The sequence below is a fragment of the Lepisosteus platostomus genome, chromosome 25 (genome assembly GCF_059453375.1).
Source record: "Lepisosteus platostomus isolate fLepPlt1 chromosome 25, fLepPlt1.hap1, whole genome shotgun sequence".
NCBI classification, from domain to species: domain Eukaryota; kingdom Metazoa; phylum Chordata; class Actinopteri; order Semionotiformes; family Lepisosteidae; genus Lepisosteus; species Lepisosteus platostomus.
The window spans coordinates 5,271,587-5,290,680 of record NC_142635.1 but is presented as its reverse complement, the minus strand read 5'-3'; the positions used below and the strand labels follow the sequence as shown (position 1 = coordinate 5,290,680).

General features: G+C 50.9%; 1 protein-coding gene across 3 annotated transcripts; it reads left to right on the top strand.

The window, feature by feature from the left end:
• The first annotated feature begins 1,954 nt into the window (after positions 1 to 1,954).
• On the top strand, positions 1,955 to 15,224 carry il10ra (interleukin 10 receptor, alpha). 3 transcript variants are annotated; one of them, XR_015929971.1, is made up of 8 exons: positions 1,955 to 2,437; positions 6,470 to 6,590; positions 8,007 to 8,191; positions 9,068 to 9,228; positions 10,071 to 10,218; positions 11,017 to 11,132; positions 11,713 to 14,463; positions 14,518 to 15,224. XR_015929971.1 is itself a non-coding variant. In XM_088619111.1 (7 exons), exons 1-7 carry the CDS (start codon positions 2,374 to 2,376, stop codon positions 12,628 to 12,630), a joined length of 1,713 nt encoding a protein of 570 aa, XP_088475237.1. In that variant the 5' UTR covers positions 1,955 to 2,373; the 3' UTR covers positions 12,631 to 15,224. The 3 variants fall into 3 exon arrangements, 2 of the variants coding, with proteins under 2 accessions (XP_088475237.1, XP_088475238.1); XM_088619111.1 differs by having other exon boundaries at positions 11,713 to 15,224; XM_088619112.1 differs by lacking the exon at positions 1,955 to 2,437 and adding an exon at positions 3,831 to 3,894 and having other exon boundaries at positions 11,713 to 15,224.
• The last annotated feature ends 3,870 nt before the right edge of the window (positions 15,225 to 19,094 follow it).

The following is a 19,094-nucleotide window of genomic DNA, read 5'->3' as shown; positions in this document are numbered from 1 at the left end:
CAGGGCTTTGTTAAGTCTCCAGCGATCAGATGCCGTTTTTGCTATGGAAGCTGGGAGGACACCATTGTGTGTGCCTTGACTGTAATCAAGACTGATGGCGTGCCGTATTATTGTGGCCCTCTTGTTAGTTTCGTAAAACCAGTGCTGTAAATTTGCCATATAATGTGTTTCTCTTCCTCTTTTAAGATCCACTTTCAAGGACTGCTTGTTGTAAAACTCTCCTTGCAGGAGCCTATGATGTGACACTCATGGGGTTACATTATGTTCCGAACCTGGCACCTAGGATCGCTATGTAGGCCTTATAGTTTGTCGTTAATGTGTAATGCGCCTTCTCTGTATAACACATCGATTTCAGATGAACGCTTTTAAAGACACCATGTAACAGAACTTACTGCAGATTTCTTTGGGTTGACTTTTTACATTTTTTGGATTGATTTGTGCAGACTCCAGGGAAGAACAGACTCTGCGGGTCTTTGGCTTGACGTTTATGATCAGATTCTTTGCTACATATTGTTTTCCATTGTGTAAATGGGCTGTTGTTTTATTCTCGATCTCACACTGTCAAACATTACTGGTGCGAGAATCATGTTTCTTCATTTTTTAGAGTTAGGCTTGCCAATTATATTATAGATAATGAGTGGCTCCATCGACACACTCAAATATGGGAGCAACTCATCTTTTGATCCCTGTTTTCCTAAGAGCCTTTCACTGAGACCTGCATCTCTCCTCTGCTGTCTCCCTTACTTCTGCTGTTCGCCCTGTGGGATCAAAGACACAACAGTGCAGCACGTTTGACTGTACAATTTCAAAAAAAGGTGGGATTCGAAATGCCTTGGCTTTCGGCTCTGTGGGTTTACAGAGTGTGTGCAGTCTCTGTACGTGATTCATATTGACATTGTCTGATTGTATAGTTTTTTACAGTGAGTACACATTGTCGTGAGGTACGGACTGTGTACACTCATTGCATAGTCTGTTTACAGTGTGTGTGTCCACAGTGTATATAGCCTGTGTGTTTACAGTGTGTGTACAGTGAGTCTGTGTGTCCACAGTGTATATAGCCTGTGTGTTTCCAGTGCATGTACAGTACTGTGTGTGAGTACAGGAGCCAGCTTACAGTATGTGTACAGTATTGTGTGTGAATACAGCAGTCAGTTTACAGTGTGTGTACAGTGCGTAGGTATATATTACTACATTTTAAGAAAATGACCCCCCCACAGTGATAGGAACTGCTGACAAACAGTTGATATGGGGATGTCCCTGTGATAGCTGAGTGTTTTTTCTAAGCTGATATCTGCTTTTAAATCTGGAACTGAAAAAGAATTCTGAGAGACTGTTTTCATCCTAAGCAGAACCTTGTGTTGGTACAGTATCGTCTTAAAGACAAACAGAACGAGTGTCAATACAAAGTGTTTACAAATAAGAATACAAATGTGTATGTACAGTGTGTGTGCGTGTACTGTACCCTGTGTGGACTGTGTGTGTATGTACTGCACCCTGTGTGTACAGTGTGAGTGCATGTACTGTACCCTGTGTGGACCGAGTGTGTATTTTGTGTGTGTACTGTATGTACTGCACCCTGTGTGTACAGTGTGAGTGCGTGTACTGTACCCTGTGTGGACCGAGTGTGTATTTTGTGTGTGGATGTACTGTACCTATGTGTACAGTATGTGTACATATACTGTCATGTGTGTACAGAGTGTGTTTGTACTGTACCCTGTGAGTACAGTGCATGTATGTAACTGTGTATACAGTGTGTGTGTGTGTGTGCCTTGTTGTTATAGTGTGTTCTCCCTGTGGGTATGAGCAGTGTGAATCAGATTCTGTACAGCCTGCTGCATAGTAAGTGTCAAGTGTGTGTGGCTCAGAACACTCTGAGTGTGAAGAGTAAAATAAAGAAACATTTCTTCTTCTCAGTAGGCAGTTTGAAATAAATCCGCCTGCCGTGCAGGAATTACCCACTCGAGTCAATAAATGTCCCCGGACAACACAGCAGCCGAAGAGAAGGAAGTGAGAGCGAAGGCTGATGACGCGTCCTGTAGCTGCGGAACGCCCACGCAGGAACAATAGAGCGAGACGCGCTCTTGGAGAGCGAACAGTGTGCGAGAGAGGAGAGAAGGGCGGGTGAGTCAGTCCTTCTCCCCGCCAGACCAGAGGGACTCCCAGAGGAGTCCAGCCGTTCAGAATCCCGGGACTTTCTGAGCCATCAGACAATTCTGCGAGCTCGTTGTCTTTCCCCCGTTTCCAGGAGTCGCGTTTAACTCTAAACGGGAGTCTGTTTTTCCATTTGGAATTGCCAGGGAGAACAGTTTTCAGGACTTTGGACTACTGGCTGGAGCCTTCTGCTCTGAACACGATGCCTGTTTTATAAGGACGATGGCGCACTGGGGCTTGATACTGACAGTTCTCAGTGCTGTGGGACTGTGGCTGTGTGTGTCAGGTAAGACTCATTTTTCTTGGCGGTGGGCAAGCAGCTCCTTGTGCTTTCCCGTCGACAGCTCTGGTATTCTCTTACTGTTCTTTTCATCCATCTCTTGTCGGTAGCCAGGCTTCTCTGGCAAGTGCATTGCCTGTTGTGCGAGAGGCCACCCAAATTCAAGCCTCTATATCGCCCTGGATGAGAGCCTGCAGAATTAAGCAGACTGAATTAAACAGGACTGGCTGATTCAAGATGGTTTGTGGTGGGAGTCCCAAAACATGGCTCTCTGATATAAGGTGTGGGTGTTCAGTGTGGAGACACTGGCACACAGGACTGTTTTTTAAGAGTGTGAACGATCGCTCACCTGGAATGCCTCAGTGTGTTAACGAGGGTATTTCCTTGTCCAGACTACTGTACTTGATAAGATCTGTGCCTGTGTATTATACTCTAATATCGGGGCTGCTGTGTTCTACCCGTTTATAAGCTGCACTGAAATTTTGCGGTGTGCTGTGACACTTGGGAGATGCGATTGTGATCTTTGTGTTTTATTTTTTTTTAATACAAAAAATGCTCCCGCTTAAAGTCGGCGTGAGAAGCCGCTCGCTCCAGCTGAACTGAAAAGGAAAACGCTTGCAAGCCCTGGGTACACTTGTAAGGGCTTGCCACCTGTGAGATTCAGTCTGTGTTGCTGATGAAGACGACCGCTCAGCTCCTGAACTCTGCCCGGGGACAGGTCGCGACACGCTCGGACAGATAGTGAAAATGTTCGCTCCCTCATTCCGGCGCGAACTGTTCCAACCTGTTCCGAGCACGATCTGGCTTTAATTGATTTAAGTTGCACTCAACTTAAGCAGCTTTTCATATTGTTTTTTGTTTGTTGTTGTTGTTCACTGCCCACACACACCGACAACAACAACAACAACAACAAAACAATCCCAGTTTTGAAAACATGCACGACTGGGCGCAGTGAGGACTCAGCCGAATGGAAGCTGCTTCACTTTAAACATACAAAACAATCTTCCTAATCCGTGTAGAGAACAAGCGCCGGTCCTTCCCGTCTCTCAGAAATACTTTAACAAACGGTCATTTCGCGCAAGCATGCGGGGGGTGAGAAAAATTTGCACTTCGTAGAAATGATACGCAGATTAATGACAACTGGCCCCCTTCGAGGCACTCACAACTCCGGACGCTACGGGAAGGTGTTTATAAAGGACTGGGCGGAAAAAAACAGTTGGTTCAGTGAAACTGGTGTCCCGCTAGGCCGAAGTGCCCACTCCGTGGAGCGGCGGCATGCTGGGAGGAAACATGCCATGCTGGTGCTGGTGCTGATGTTGTTGTTGTCAAGAGCGGAGCGCCCAGTTTCCTTCCCTCACGTCAGCGGAACCACAGAGGAAGAAGAGAAGCGACAAGATCGAAGGGTGGGGAGGACCGACACCCCAGGACTCTGTTGCCCTGGGGCGTGTTTATGCGGTGTTCAGGTACGGTGCGATTTGGCTCTGAACCCGCTTGGCCGAGGTCCAGCCCCTCCTGACCTGGAGGAGGAGGAAGAGGAGGAGGCTGGACCCCCCAGCAGAGTAAGAAGCGACCGGGGTGGGGGGGCAGTTGGACGTCTGGGGATGCGAAGGCTGCACAAGACGGTTGCACCTGGTGTTTTCCAGCTTTCGGGAAAGCGGTTGCTTGGGACGAGTAGGAGTGAGAACAGCTGGTGCGAAAGTGACATCGCGCCCCGACTTCCGGTATGGGCTCTACTTTGAGTCGCTAGCTAGGGGCTATAGCAGGGTGGACAGGAGGACTGGCCAGTCCCGTCCCGCCAGCCCTGCAGAAAGGCTGGTTTTTTTTTTTGGTATTCTCGCAGAAATCCCCCGAAGGCAGTAATTAACTAGACCGGTTTTCTATAGACGCACCGGTCGCGTTGATATCAATTGCGACTGAAAGTCGTCTGACGCTTGTGGTGGAGTGCAAATATCAGCTGTAAAAAAAAAAAAGTGGGGGGCTATATTTGTCATCCGTGTTGAAATTCAAAGTTAAAAGCGGGGTGTCCACTTTTGGGCAAGTATCCGGAAAACACTCCTCCACAATAAAAAAAAACACAAGTGAAGTCCGCTCGTTAGTCACCCAGCCCTGTCGTATCCGGGCCCTGTGCACTCACTCACCCTCCTTCACAGCTGCAGCTGCTGGTAAAGATGTCGTTCTGGATTCTCGTGTAGTTCCCCCAGACCGAGTCACCGCCCGGCTAAACAGAGGCAGGGTTAGATGGGCGAGACGCCGGATCTATGTACCTATGTGATCACTTTTTGGTTACCGCCTTCAAGTCAAATGCCTAACAAAGCGTGTTTGAAACTCCCATCGCTTGAAGTCACCTTACGTGACCCTGCCGAATGAAAATGTTTGCGCCAGGTCTTTGGGTATTACGGAATCTTTCCTTCCAATAGTCATTCGGGGTGTCCGTCCCATATTCCACTAAAGCGAGTTTCCCCAGTAACAGGTATCGGTATGCTCTGAAGCCAGGAAACCCATTGTCAATTTTGTGTGTGTGTGTGTTTATCTTGCTAAACGAAACCTCGCCCACATCCGCTCGCTGCAAAACTGCGTCTCATAACTCAAAAAGCTTTTAATAACCAGCGCAGGAAACGAGAGACGTGTGCGCGCTTGAGAATAAAGGAAAATAACGCGTGTGGCATTAGTAATTGTGTCCGATCCCGGAGCTGTCATAACTAGAATTCAGCAATCGCGTATCTATATTGGTGCAATCGGCTGTTGTTATTCATTCCGGGCGTTAAACCCTTTTTGTCCGTTCACGTCGATTAAAATTGGGCCAATTCTGGAAGTGCCGAATCCTGTTTCGGTCTGTAATATCCGGAGGGAGAATGAAACAGACTGTGTCGAAACGGGTTTGAGAATCAACATTTCACTGAGGACAAACCACTGCGGTGGGATTTTTCTGAATTTTTGCCTCGTTTATGATGTCCTGTCTGGTGCCGGTTTTGCGACGCGCTACACCGGACTCAACGGGCGCGCCTGCCGTTACAGGAGGAGGCGTTACGGGATTAAACCTCGTCGCTTTTCACGGTCCGTTAACCTTTTGCGTGTTTGTTTTCCATTTCCTCTCCGTGCGGACAGGGGAGACCGTTTGAATCTCTCCTTTTCTTGGTATGGATAACGGTACGTGGTTATCGTTCCGCAAACGTTTCTGAGCCCCGGTACCTTATCTGCAAGAAAAGGTGAGGAAGGCACAGGCAGGGAAATACCCGCCTCTCTCCCCTCAGAAAAAACGGAAGAAGAAAAAAATTTGCTGGAAAGAACGCAGAGAAGTTAGAGGCGTGTGAAAAGCAGAAACTCTTTGAACAGCTGAACGAAACGGAATTCCTCTCGTCGGTTTGAACGACGTTTGCATGATATTCTAAGGTCGTTGTTTTTTTTTCAAACGATAAATCGTTAAAAATGTAATTTGATCGGAAGCTTGTTTCACCAATGACAAAGAGGAATTGTGTTCTCTGGCCACCAGCGCGACTGTTATCACACAGGAAGTTCTTCTTCAGCAAAAAAAATAAAAGTCAACAGGTGGAAATTAGGTGGAAGCACATTTAGAACTGATAACAAGAAGCACTTCGTTACACAAAGGGTGGTGGGAGTGTGGAACAAACTGTCCAGCTCTGTTATTAAAGCAATAAAAAAGGCAGGATGAGATCCTTCAATCAGGACAGGAGGCATTACTGTACACAAAGTGTTGCGGGGGTGTGGAACAAGCTACCCAGCCATATTGTTGAACCGGATCCCCTGGCTTTCTAGAAACAGCTGGATGGGAGACTGGCCGAAGAGCCCCTCGTTTGTTATCATTCTTGTGGTCTTGAAAATTTGAGTCCTGTACCAGCTCTGTGCATAAAATTGGTCATCGGTGGTGCTGCTCATAAGACCTGTTCCAAAATCAGTAACCGCATTAATAACCATGAAAACCACATCCAGCAGCCTGTCATTGAACTAGGGCCCTGACAAAGGTCTCTTGGCTCTCTACTCAGTCTCTACCCTGTTGACTCTCTCTCTTTCTCACCCCAGGCCAGGATCTTTCAGCCCCGGTCAAAGTGGGCGTCGTTGCCGAGGATGCCAGTCTGGAGGTCCACTGGAGCCCCCCTGAAGGACCCCCGCAGCCCACCTACTACCAAGTCCAGTATAAGAAGTATGTCCCCATCAGGAAACCTATCCTGGGGTGGTCCAGATTAACATGTAGACAGTTAACACACATTAATCTTAACACATTAAGATGTGACAAGGATTGTGTTCCCAGAAAAAAAAAACAAGCTACTTTTTTAAGCATATTGAATAATTTTCGCAGAAAGCAAATTTCCCTGAGCTCCAGACCACTGAATATGCACCAATGACAGCAGAGGAAGCGTCACAGATCACACATCTTTCACGCATCTGCCTTGTGTCATCTGATTTCATCAGTCCACTGCTTTTTACTGCCTCTCGGCGTGTTTGGGGAATCTTGGGTAGCTCAGTGGAACGTCTGCAGCTTTCGTTCTGGGGACGTTGTCTAAGAGCTGTTTCCGTGCCTTAGAATAAAACTTCACGTTGGTACGGAACACGAGAAATGAGTCCATTGTCTGCCTGCTGTATTCTGCTGTACTGTGTATTGTGTGGAAGCGCCCATAGTTTCCTGGGCGTTATTCTGAAAAGAGATTCGTATCCCCACATTACTTCTTTGAAATCTCCACCCGTCGGCTTTCTAACGTCTTCCAATTCAGGGTCGCAGGGGAGCTGGAGTCTTTCCCAGCAAGCAAGAGGCTCAAGGCAGGGTACACCCTGGATGGGACGCCAGTCCATCACAGGGCAGACACTCACACACAGTCACACACAGTCACACACAGTCACACACAGTCACACACAGTCACACACTCTGGACAGGATGCCAGTCCATCACAGGACACACACACAGTCACACAGTCACACACTCTGGACAGGATGCCAGTCCATCACAGGACGGACACACACAGTCACACACTCTGGATAGGACGCCAGTCCATCACAGGACGGACACACACAGTCACACACTCTGGACAGGACGCCAGTCCATCACAGGACTGACACACACAGTCACACACACACAGTCACACACTCTGGACAGGACGCCAGTCCATCACAGGACACACACACACACAGTCACACACACAGTCACACACACACACTCTGGACAGGACACCAGTCCATCACAGGACGGACACACATACACACACTCTGGACAGTCCATCACAGGGCACACACAGACACACACACTCACATCAAGGTCAGTTTTCCCAGAAGCCAATTGTCTGTTTGGACTGTGGGAGGAAACCTGTGCACCTGAACAGAACCCATCCAAATCTTGGGGAAAACATGCAGACTCCACACAGACAGCACCCGATGAATTGAGCCCAGGGCCCCAGCACTGCAAGGCAGCAATGTAAACCTCCCGTGCCTGTTGATGGCTGGCTCCCCCATGACCCTGTATTGGATGAAGCAGTTAGAAAATGGATGGATGTTTGTTAACCATCACCTAACTGTGTGTGTGTGTGTGTGTGTGTGTGTGTGTGTGTGTGTGTTTTTTGATGTGCAGGTATTCCAAACAAAATCCCAGCCCAGACTGGGTGCTGGTGGAGGATTGTAACGGGACAGCTGTAACGCGGTGCGATCTGTCTGACCTCATCACAGATCGCAAACATAAATATCTGGCCCGGGTTCGACTGGTCACCGAGCACGGCACCTCCAACTGGACCGTGAAGCGGTTCTCTCCATCGGACGGTAAGTCTGGCCTTTTTGGCACCGGCGCTGCAGTGGGTCAAACACAGGGGTTCTGACCCCACCCACTCGCGCTCGGCCCGAACCCGTGTCTCGGCCGTGGCCTTGAGATCGCACACGTCAAAACGGGGGTGGTGTCACAAGGCCTCTTAAGCACAGAGCTCTGAACCTGCTAGCCCAGGTGAACAACGGGGACCGGCAGCAAGAACCGCTGGAATGTGTGATAAAATCTCTGTGCGCTGACCACGTCACACCCTCCAGGTTCTGACGTAAAAACCATCTGCGCAACAGATTCTACGCATGCTTTTAAATGCCGCGTCAGATTTGTGAGACGTGAAGCAGGTGGAAATTAGGCGGAGGCGCATTTAGAACCGCTAACGCGAAGCACGTCTTTACACAAAGGGTGGTGGGAGTGTGGAACAAACCGCCCCGCCCGGTTATGAAAGCCAAAAAAACAAAACAAGGCCGGATGAGATCAGGACAGGAGGCATTACTTTACACAAAGGGCTGCAGGGGTGTGGAACAAGCTACCCACCCATGTTGCTGAGGCTGGAGGCCGCTGGAATTTGTAATAAAATCTATCTGTGCGCTAATCGCGTCACACCCTGCGGTTCTGAATGTGTTGCCCTTTCAGGCTCTGGCTCTCCAGTTTTCCCCCTTCCCGTATTAACTTCCAGACGACTGGTGGGAGACTGTCTTCGGCAGAAAACGGGGAAAAAACCCCCGACAGCCTTTATACCGTCTTCAAAACGTGGGAGATGCCTTCTGAAAGGGAGGAGACGGCGCTCGGTCGTCAAAGGCGCCCTCTCCGCCTCCCTCCCCTCACCTCTTGACCCCAGGTTTCACTCGGACTCTCTCCCCTGTCTGGTGTCTCCCCAGAACGGTCGCTGGTGCTGCTCCCACCGCGGCTGGCCCTGTCCTTGGGCTCCACGAGCCTGCGGGTGTCCTTCCTGAAGAAGCCCCAGCTGGAGAAGGTCTTCGCCGGGACCTTCGGCCTGAAATACACCATCTACGTGCGGGAGGGGGGGCACGCGGACCAGGTAGGATCGTACCTCCTCACAGAGAGCTTCCAAGGAGCTGGGGATGTATGGGAGTCAGTATCAGTGTGAGAGTCAGTATTGGTGTCTGTACTGGTGTCAGTGTCAGTATGAGAGTCAATATCAGTGTGAGAGTCAGTATCGGTGTCTGTACTGGTGTCAGTGTCAGTATGAGAGTCAATATCAGTGTGAGAGTCAGTATTGGTGTCTGTACTGGTGTCAGTGTCAGTGTGAGAGTCAGTATTGGTGTCTGTACTGGTGTCAGTGTCAGTATGAGAGTCAATATCAGTGTGAGAGTCAGTATTGGTGTATGTACTGGTGTCACTGTCAGTATGAGAGTCAATATCAGTGTGAGAGTCAGTATTGGTGTCTGTACTGGTGTCAGTGTAGTATGAGAGTCAATATCAGTGTGAGAGTCAGTATTGGTGTCTGTACTGGTGTCAGTGTCAGTATGAGAGTCAGTATTGGTGTCTGTACTGGTGTCAGTGTCAGTATGAGAGTCAATATCAGAGTGAGAGTCGGTATTGGTGTCTGTACAGGTGTCAGTGTCAGTATGAGAGTCAATATCAGTATGAGAGTCAGTATTGGTGTCTGTACAGGTGTCAGTGTCAGTATGAGAGTCAATATCAGTATGAGTCAGTATTGGTGTCAGTATTAGAGTCAGTTTCTCTGTTAGCACTCTCAGTATGAGAGTCAGTATCAGTGTTAGTATTGATCTCAATGCTTTTAAGGGGATAACTATTCACTGTCACTGTGGGCATCAGTGTCAAAGTCAGTGTGTCCTCTCTGCCCTGGAAACCTGCTCTGGCTGTGAGTGTTGAATCACGCTGTGATCTTGGTTGCAGACCAGCTATGTTCTGCCAGAGGACAAGAACCAGTGGCAGCTGGAGTTTCTGCAGAAGGGGCAGATGTACTGCATCAGTGCCAAGGTGGAGAGTATCTCCGGAAACACAGCCAGCGCCAACTCTGAGGAACAGTGCGTTCTGGTTGCAGGTACGGCTATGTCAGCGCTTGTAGGTCTTCTCCTGCTGTTCTGTGATTCTGTGCCTAACTGTTGTGTCAGTCCCCCTGTTCGCATGTCCCAACCTGTTTCTCGAAGTGCACATCTCAGTGTCTGTGTCACTCTCTGTGTGTCTGTGTGTCTGGGTGGAGGGAGTCTGGAACATGCTGCCCAGCCATGTTGATCTAGCTCATACCCTGGCTTCTTTTAAAGAAGAGACCCTCCGAGCAGAACAGGAGGCACTTCTTTACCCAGAGGGTGGTGGGAGTAGGGCACAAGCTGGCCCGGCCATGTCGCTGAAGCCTGGTTTCTTCCAAGAAACAGCTGGGTGAAATGACCAGTTGGAAATGGACTGCACCAACAGTGCAACACAAATCAGGGGCCGCCACTTATGTGAAAGTGTTTTTAAAACTTAGAGCAGGAGGGGACTGCTTTACACCGAGGGTTGTGGGAGTGTGGAGCGAGTTCCCCATTCACGTTCAGGAAACGGCCGGATGAGATCCTTCTATTGGAACAGGAGGCACGGCTTTTACACAGAGGGTGGCGGGAGTGTGGAACCAGCTGCCCAGTCATGTCATTGCAGCAGATACCTTGGTTTCCCTGAAGGAAAGGCAGGCTAAGATCGGATCAGTTGACTACTAACAACCAAACCAGACAGGCTTCTGGGAACTGTGTTGTATGTTTCTCTCTCTCCGTTTCACTCTGCGCGTCCATCTCTGCCTGTGATGCAGGTCTCTGCCTCTCTCTGTGTTTTGCCGTCTGCATCTCTCACCCTGTGTTTCTGTTTCCAGGGACGCCCTGGGTCCTGATCCTCATGGTTTTGGGGTGTTTGGTCGGAGTGCTGGCTTTCTCCTTCCTGCTGTTGTGCTGGTTTCTGCGGCGACCGGCTATCCTGCCCCGGACACTGGTGAGTGTCGTCCGCAGAGCTACCTACCGGCCCTGTCCTCTCAGGTCGCGCGTGGACGGTCCGAGCAGTAGTAGAAACCACAGAGAGGCGGAATGAAAAGGAAAGACAGCAGTTCAGGGGGGGACAGATGAGGGTTTCACGGACGGTACAAACCGTTTATGCAGCTCTTTCCTCCATTTGTAGCTGCAGTATCTGTTTTGGCGTGGCCCAGGGCATGCTGGGAGCAGGCCGCGCTGTACTGGGGGACGTGCTCAGCAGGTCTGTCTCTGTAGGGCCCAGATTTGTGAAACAGTTGGAAATTAGGTGGAAGCGCATTTAGAGCTGCTAACGAGAAGCACGTCTTTACACAAAGGGCGGTGGGAGCGTGGAACAAACCGGCCCGCCCTGTTATGAAAGCAAAAAAAACAATAGGGCCCAGAGAATGGAGGAAGCCAAAATAAAATTCTCCCAAATTTTCCAGGCCCATTTGAACGAATTCCCCCAGAAGGCTCCACTCCACCCGCGTCCTGCGTTTGTTTTTGGCAGCGTGCGGCGGGGGGGGGAGAACGGCGTGTTGACGTCTTGTTTCTGTCTCCCTCAGAAATCCCTGGGCAGCAGCTGGCAGCCCCTGAGGGTGGGGGCGGTCGCCGTGGAGACGGTGACTTCCCCCTGGCGCCCCGTCTGGTTCCTGGAGGGCAGGAAGGAGGAGAAGGCGGAGGACGGGAGGCGGGGCAGCGCGGACAGCGGCGTGAGCCTGGGGCAGCGCCCCCCGCAGGCCGGAGGCGGCACTGCGGCCGGGGAGGCGGGGAGGTACGGGGGAGAGGCCGCCCTGGGGCTGGAGCTCGGCGCGGGGGAGGACAGCGGCTGCGGGAGTCTGGGGAGGAGGGACAGCAGGGGCAGCGAAGAGCTCCCCCTGCTGGAGGAGAGGAGCTACGCAGGCGGGCAGCAGAAGGAGGACAGCGGCGTGAGTTTGGGGTCTCGGTACCGGGGGACAGACAGCGTCGGCGACGCGGACGGAGGAGAGGGGTGCACCTTGCAGGAAGTGCTCGTGACTGATGGCTACCGGAGCCAGATCCCCGCTTCTCGGGGGGCAGCTGCTGGTGCAGAGGGGGCTGACAGCCCCCTGGGCTACAGGCCCAGCTTTCCGGGCTGCGCGTGCGCGGGCCGGGGGGCGTGCGTCTGGTGCCGCGCCGGAGACGAGCCGGAGGGGAAGAGCGCCCCCCCGCCGGACCCCCTAACGGGGCAGATCCCCGCTCTAGACTGCAAAGGAGCCGGGCCCCCGGAGGGGCCCTCGCTCGCCTGCTTCCCGGACGGCTACTTCAGGAAGGCCACCCTCCAGGCCGGCGAGCCGGGGCACCCGAAGGCCCCCCCGCCCCCGCCGGCGGACCTCCTCCTCTCCTTCGAGGCGGCCCCGCTCCTGATCCCTGCTCCGCGGCTCCCCCTGGTGGACACGCAGCGGGAGCGCCGGCCCCGCCCCTTCGCCCCCTCGCTGGGCGACGTGGAGCTGGGCGGCACCTGAGACCCGACGCCCGGCGGTGAGACGGACAGCCGGGAAGCTGGGAAGAGACGCCCCAGGCCAGCAGGAGCCTGGGCCCCTCGGGGACGCCAGGATGAGGACCTGGGGGGCCGGACTGATCCGGCTCTGACTGGACAAGCTGGAGCTCAGAGAGGGCAGGAGGAGGAGCAGGACTGGGCAAATGAAGCTAGCACAGACCTAACGACTGACAGGAATGTGTGGGGATTTGTAACTGAAAGGGCTGATCAGGGGGGGGTGACAGGTATCCGAATCGGGGGGGCTCTGGTGGGGAGCATCTGGCTTTTCAGCCTCCCCACCTGGAAGAGAAATCCCCGTTCTTTTTCAGTTCCGGGTCCCTCCAGATATTCCAGAAGTCTTCCTCCTGTGTGTATTCTGGTAACCTTGAAGAATATTGCACCCCGAGTGCAATATTGCAAAGTTGCAATACCGTAGGGCAGGACAGAAACGGCAACGCATGGTTGGAAATGGCGTGGGGGGGGGGAATCATTTCGGATCTATACACATTTCTTTTCCAGGTGGGAGGGCTTATAACCCAGGAGATCCCGTTTCCCAAATCGACACGGCTGGTTTTTATATACTGTCTCTCCAGCCAGGCTGCTGGAGATAACGAGTCGACTTTAACGCATTTCGAATGACAGCACAGCTGGCACGGCGCCTCTTAAGGACTGTTTTAAGTCCTCTTTGCAAAACATTTCTTTGTGTAGAAAACGGGAAACAAAACACGTCCGCAGGTCCGTTCTTGATTTCGGCGTTTGAGTGATTTGTGAAACCGAATGCTTGAGGATCTTGCCCTGAGAAACAGACCAGCTGTGGTTTCGTCTGCGCTGCGTACTCTTAAGCGCGGGCTGAAGCAGGATGTAAAACTCCGTGTGGAAACTGACTGATGTTATAAATACATTTTTGCTGGTGGTCTAGTTGACCTAACCCCTCCCCCCAAAACAAAACAACACATTTTGAAAAGCCGTAACGAATTGGCACTGCTGTGAATCGACACGTCTCAGCTTGTGCGTTGTCAGCTGAGAAAGGGCCTGCCGACTGTCCAGCACTGACAGGCTGAAAAAGCCAAACCCTTTTTCAAATCGTGAACAGGGAAGACCCTGATTCGGGTATTCAGAATCCACACAGGCACCGACTCGGTGAAACAGGAGAAAGGAGGCATACGTGAAAACGTCTTTGAAGGGCATTTAAAACTGAGAACAGGAAGTGCTTTACGCAAAGGGTGGTGGGAGTTGGGAATAAGCTACCTAGCCATGTCGTTGAAGCCTGGCTTCCTTCAATAAACCCGCTGAATGTGCTCAATTAGCTAAATGAGCTACGATGATGGATGAGCCCCAAGAACTTTGGTGTTTACTTTCATTTGTGAGGAGAGACCTTCTTGTGAATCTGGTGTTGACAGGGTCTTGCTCACTAGCCTCAGACTGCTGACTTTATAGCGAATTCACCACAAATGCACTCTCTCGTGGGTAGCTCGTGCTGGCTTCAGGTAGGTCAGTAATGTGGGGGTCACAAAAGCAGTTCTAGGTTTCGCTGGCTAAGAGGGTCTGATTTCCCCGAACAGACGCTTTTGACCTTTGCAAATTTTACCGTGGTCATAAGTCACTTCTGAAAACGCCCCGAATCCGTGAAATGAAGGGGTTCCCCCCTTTCAGAGGCTGAATACATCCACCCCAGGCAGTGAAATTTCTGCCTCTGTGTTTGTAGAGTTCTGGTTGTTTCACTGTGATAGCGAATCGGTTCATTCTCTCCATCTCCAACGGTATGCACTTATAGTACTAGATGCCCTGCTATTGTCTTTTCCTTGGTATCAACTTGAAAGTAGGGACACAATAATCGTCTTAAAAGTATGTACTGAGCGACTGCGAAAAAAAGGGAGTAGCAGGACAGCAGATTTGTAATTGGAGGTATATAAATTGGCATTTGGTAGTGGGGAGGCGGAGTCTATACCAGCAGGCAGCGGGTGCAAGGCAGGATACACCCTGGATAGGACGCCAGTCCATCACAGGGCGGACAGATGCAAACACACACACACACACACACACACACACACACACACACACACACACAGACAGACAGACAGACAGACAGACAGACAGACACACCAGGCCATTTAACCTACCAGTGTGTCTTTGGACACCCACACAAACATGGGGAGAACATGCAAACTCCACGCAGACAGCACCTTTGGTCCAGAACTGACTCCAGGGCTCCTGCACTGCGAGAGAGCAAAGCTAACCACTGAGCCTCCGTGCTGCCCATTTAACAAGGTTCAAAGGCACAACTGTATGGTTAACGTATATTCTGATACATGCCTTTGGAAGTATAAATTGCATCTTGTTGTAATTGTTATTTTCAATGTGTTGCGTGTGTTGGGGAGATCACGCCCTGTGTGGAGATTCACAGACCCCGTGGAGCTGAGAGTTTCTGTAAGCTGAAACGATGGCTGGCAGTTTTGCACATTCGTTTAAAGACTTTGTATTGTTCATCTTTGCCTTTGTTTATATTTCCACATCACTTGTTATTTATTTGAATTGTGTACAGAGAGATCGTTTATTTATTAATAAAGTTTAACTACTATATTTACAGTCTCTTGTGGGAGTCATTGTGTGTTTTATATATATATCGCTATTGCTGATGCATCGTTGTCTCGCACAGGAGAAGGGCAGATGAGCCCGAGAATCCTCAGGAATGAGAACCCTGCGTGCCCGAGTCTGTCTAGAGTCTTTCGACAGACCTGCGTCATTGTAGTTCCCTGACTTCACCACGGTACGTCACGGGCAGAGTGTCAGTCTGTATCCTCCCCACGAAACAGGGCCAGGACAGGAAGCAAGCCTCTGTCGGCTGTCGTTGGCAGTGGAGGGAAACTCAACAGCACTGCCTGCACAGTGGACACATCCACTCCAGTTGTAGGACTAGAAATCCCACCGGGATTACCTCGAATAATGTCAGTCCCGTCAACCAAGTGGCTGTTGTGACACCATGATGAAGAGGAAGATCAGGCTCATCCTTAAGCATCTGACTCGGATCTGCCTCTGCATCTCTGGCTCTCAGTCTTGGCTCCTCACTGCCCAGCGTGACATTCCCTGTGTACTTACCTTCCATGTCCTGTGTTCTGCTTTGGTTTTTCCCTGTTTTCCCGGCTTTCGCTCCCTTGACCTTTGTTCTCCTTGCTCCTGCATTCTTGAACCTACCCGGTTTCCACCCCTGCTTGTTTTCGGGGTACAGTTTCGGGTTGCGGTTTTGGCCGGCCTGCCCCAGTTAGCTCCTTACTGTTGGCCAGATTGGGAATCCAGCCTCCAGTCTCTGACTGCTGCGCTTTACTAGTGCAGCCGCGTTCCAGTACTTGGTGGGGGTGCAGGGGATCCCCATGACCTGTAAAGCGCTTTGAGTGTCCAGAACAGCGCCATAGAAGTATTATTAGAAATATCATTGCTAGGTCAAATTAGCCGAGCAACATTTAAATGCAGTTCTAGTGAAAGCTAGGGAGGAGGGCAGCAAGACTCATTGAGATCAGCTGCCACACCCCACAAATAATCTTGACTGCGTTTCTCATTCCCATATACAGTACGTCACACGGCCCCCTCTCCCCCTCCTCGATCATTTTGCATCCCCCCTCCTGCCCGTCTCCACCTCTGCAGTCCCCCGGTTCTGCTTTCGCACGATCGTCGGCTGCCCCTCCTGCCTCTTGCGTGACAATACCCATCTTGCTGGCCCTAATGCGGAGTTTTCAGCCCCGGCCAGCTCCAGGGCCTGTTGGGTCTTACTCTGAGGAACTACGCAAGTGAAGAAATAAGAACAATGCCCTGAAAGGTATTACGTGCCGGCTTTTTAAAGTACACAGTGACGCCTTACGTGAACTCTGCATAATAGCCAGCAGCCATATCACCCTGCAACTCCCAGCTGGCAGCCCCACTGGAGCTCAGCAGTGTGAGCCTGGCCAGTACCTGGATGGGAGACTCCTGGGAAAAACTAAGGTCACTGCTGGAAGAGGTGTTTGTGGGGCCAGCAGGGGGCTGCGGTCTGTGTGGGTCCTAATTCCCCAGTATAGTGACGGGGACACTACACTGTAAACAGGTGCCGTCCTTTGGATGAGACGTAAAACCGAGGTCCTGACTCTCTGTGGTCTTTAAAAATCCCAGGGTGTTTCTCGAAAAGAATAGGGGTGTTACCCCAGTGTCCTGGCCAAATTTCCCATTGGCCCTTACCAATCATGGCCTCCTAATAACCCCCCTCTCTGAACTGGCTTCATCACTCTGCTCTCCTCCCCACTGAGAGCTGGTGTGTGGGGAGAGGACTGGAGCATCATCCAGGTGGGGCTGCAGACTGGTGGGGGTGGAGGGGATCCCCATGACCTGTAAAGAGCTTTGAGTGGGGTGTCCAGAAAAGCGCTATATAAGTGTAAGCGATTATTATTATTATTATTATTATTATTATTAAATGTAAGCTACAGTAAAAAATGCAACGTTAATTCTGACACTGGGAAAACCCTACCAGTGATGCAGACGTGTCAGAAGAGTGAAACGAGTGGTAAATAACGTAGGAGAGGTGTAAAGAAGCAGATCGCAGGGGCTGTTTTGTTGCTGGGAAGTGTGCACAGCAACGAGAGAGAGAGATCACTGCGGGCTGTGTGGAGGGATTGGTCCAGCGGAGACACCGAACGCAGACCGGTGGGCCCAGAGGGGTTCTGCGTTTCCGGTTCTGGAGCTCTGGAAGAGAAGGGACAGGGAGACACGGAGATCGAGGTCAACTCGGGGGAGGGCAGAAGGGATTTTATCTCGGGGGTGCCTTACGGTACAACGAGCCGAGGGCGAAGGCATGAGAAATATGGTTCCGGATTCGAGAACCGAGAGAAGTTTTGAGACAGGATTTAGACACGCAGGCTGACCCGGGGAGATGACACCCAGCCAGTTTTGCTACAGCATTCGAGTTTGAGAGAAGGGCGAGCGAGGGCTCGTGCTTTTCCCTTTTCCGGCTTCCTCGGAATTCGAATTTTCGGCTAGGAGATTAAATTTGGGAGCGAATTCTAGTTCCGTGTAACGTGCTGCTGTTGGTTCAGGCTGTATGAGGACGCCAGCGAGCACTGCATCGCAAACAGGGGAGTCTGAGAAACAAACGAATGAGAGCTCACTCAAAGTCATCTCTTCAGGACAAAATGGACTCCAGAGGTCCGGGACGGACCCTCGTGCACTTACATCACTGCTTCCTGTCTGTCGAGAAGCACTGAAAGCCCTCAGCCTTGTGCAATCACCTACCCCTGCGTTAACGCCACGCAGACTGCTCCTAGCAGCCTTAGTGTTGTGTGATTCCCAGGCCCTTTAAATACAAGCGTCTGCCGCTGATAATCAGACTAAAACTGACACAGTGTATGTGAATCATTATGTGTCAGTGTGTATCTGTGATACAGTGAGTGTCCCCAGTTCCTGTTTGTGGTACAGTGAGTGTCCCCAGTTCCTGTCTGTGGTACAGTAAGTGTCAGTGATACAGTGTCTGTGGTACAGTAAGTGTCCCCAGTGTCTGTGTCTATGGTACAGTGTCTGTGGTACAGTAAGTGTCCCCAGTGTCTGTGGTACAGTGAGTGTGGTACAGTGTCTGTGGTACAGTAAGTGTCCCCAGTGTCAGCGTCTTCCACATGGAAAAACAGTCAGATGGAGCTGCTGTGCACCAGACTGGGAGAGCAGTGAATGGGTATGTGTGATGTGGCAAACTGTTAGGCAGAAATGGAGACTCAAATGTGGATTCCTGAACTGTGTACATGGACTGATTCCAACGCTGATAATCAGACTAAAGCTGACACAGTGTATGTGAATCATTATGTGTCAGTGTGTATCTGTGATACAGTGAGTGTCCCCAGTTCCTGTTTGTGGTACAGTGAGTCTCCCCAGTTCCTGTCTGTGGTACAGTAAGTGTCAGTGATACAGTGTCTGTGGTACAGTAAGTGTCCCCAGTGTCTGTGACTATGGTACAGTGTCTGTGGTACAGTAAGTGTCCCCAGTGCCTGTGTCTGTGACAGGGCTTTATCAACAGCCGAGCGCACGGAAGAGTAAATAAAAGTCTAAGCAAGCAGATTAATTAACGGCATTAGTGATTGATTTTCCAGGCTCGTGTTTCCTTCTCAAATCCCGAAGAGCGCCGTCTTTTGCTCCTGGTGAGTTCTTCACCGCAGCATAATTGTTCAGCCTGAACTGTAGCCATCTGGACCCCCCTGAGGCGGTATCAACTCCACGTCCCACCTGCGTCTGTTCACAAATTGATCACCCAGCCGGGGCTCGTAAGGCAGAAATAAAAGCAGGCAGGAACTGTATAAGGAGGAGCTGGGTTTGGAAGATTAAGAAGGCGAGTATTTTTTATAGGCCCAAAACAAACACAAGATAAATGTCGAAACAAGCGAACAGGTCAATTAAATCATGGATTAGTGCTGGAGATGTAGAGCTGTGGAGAAAACCAGCCGA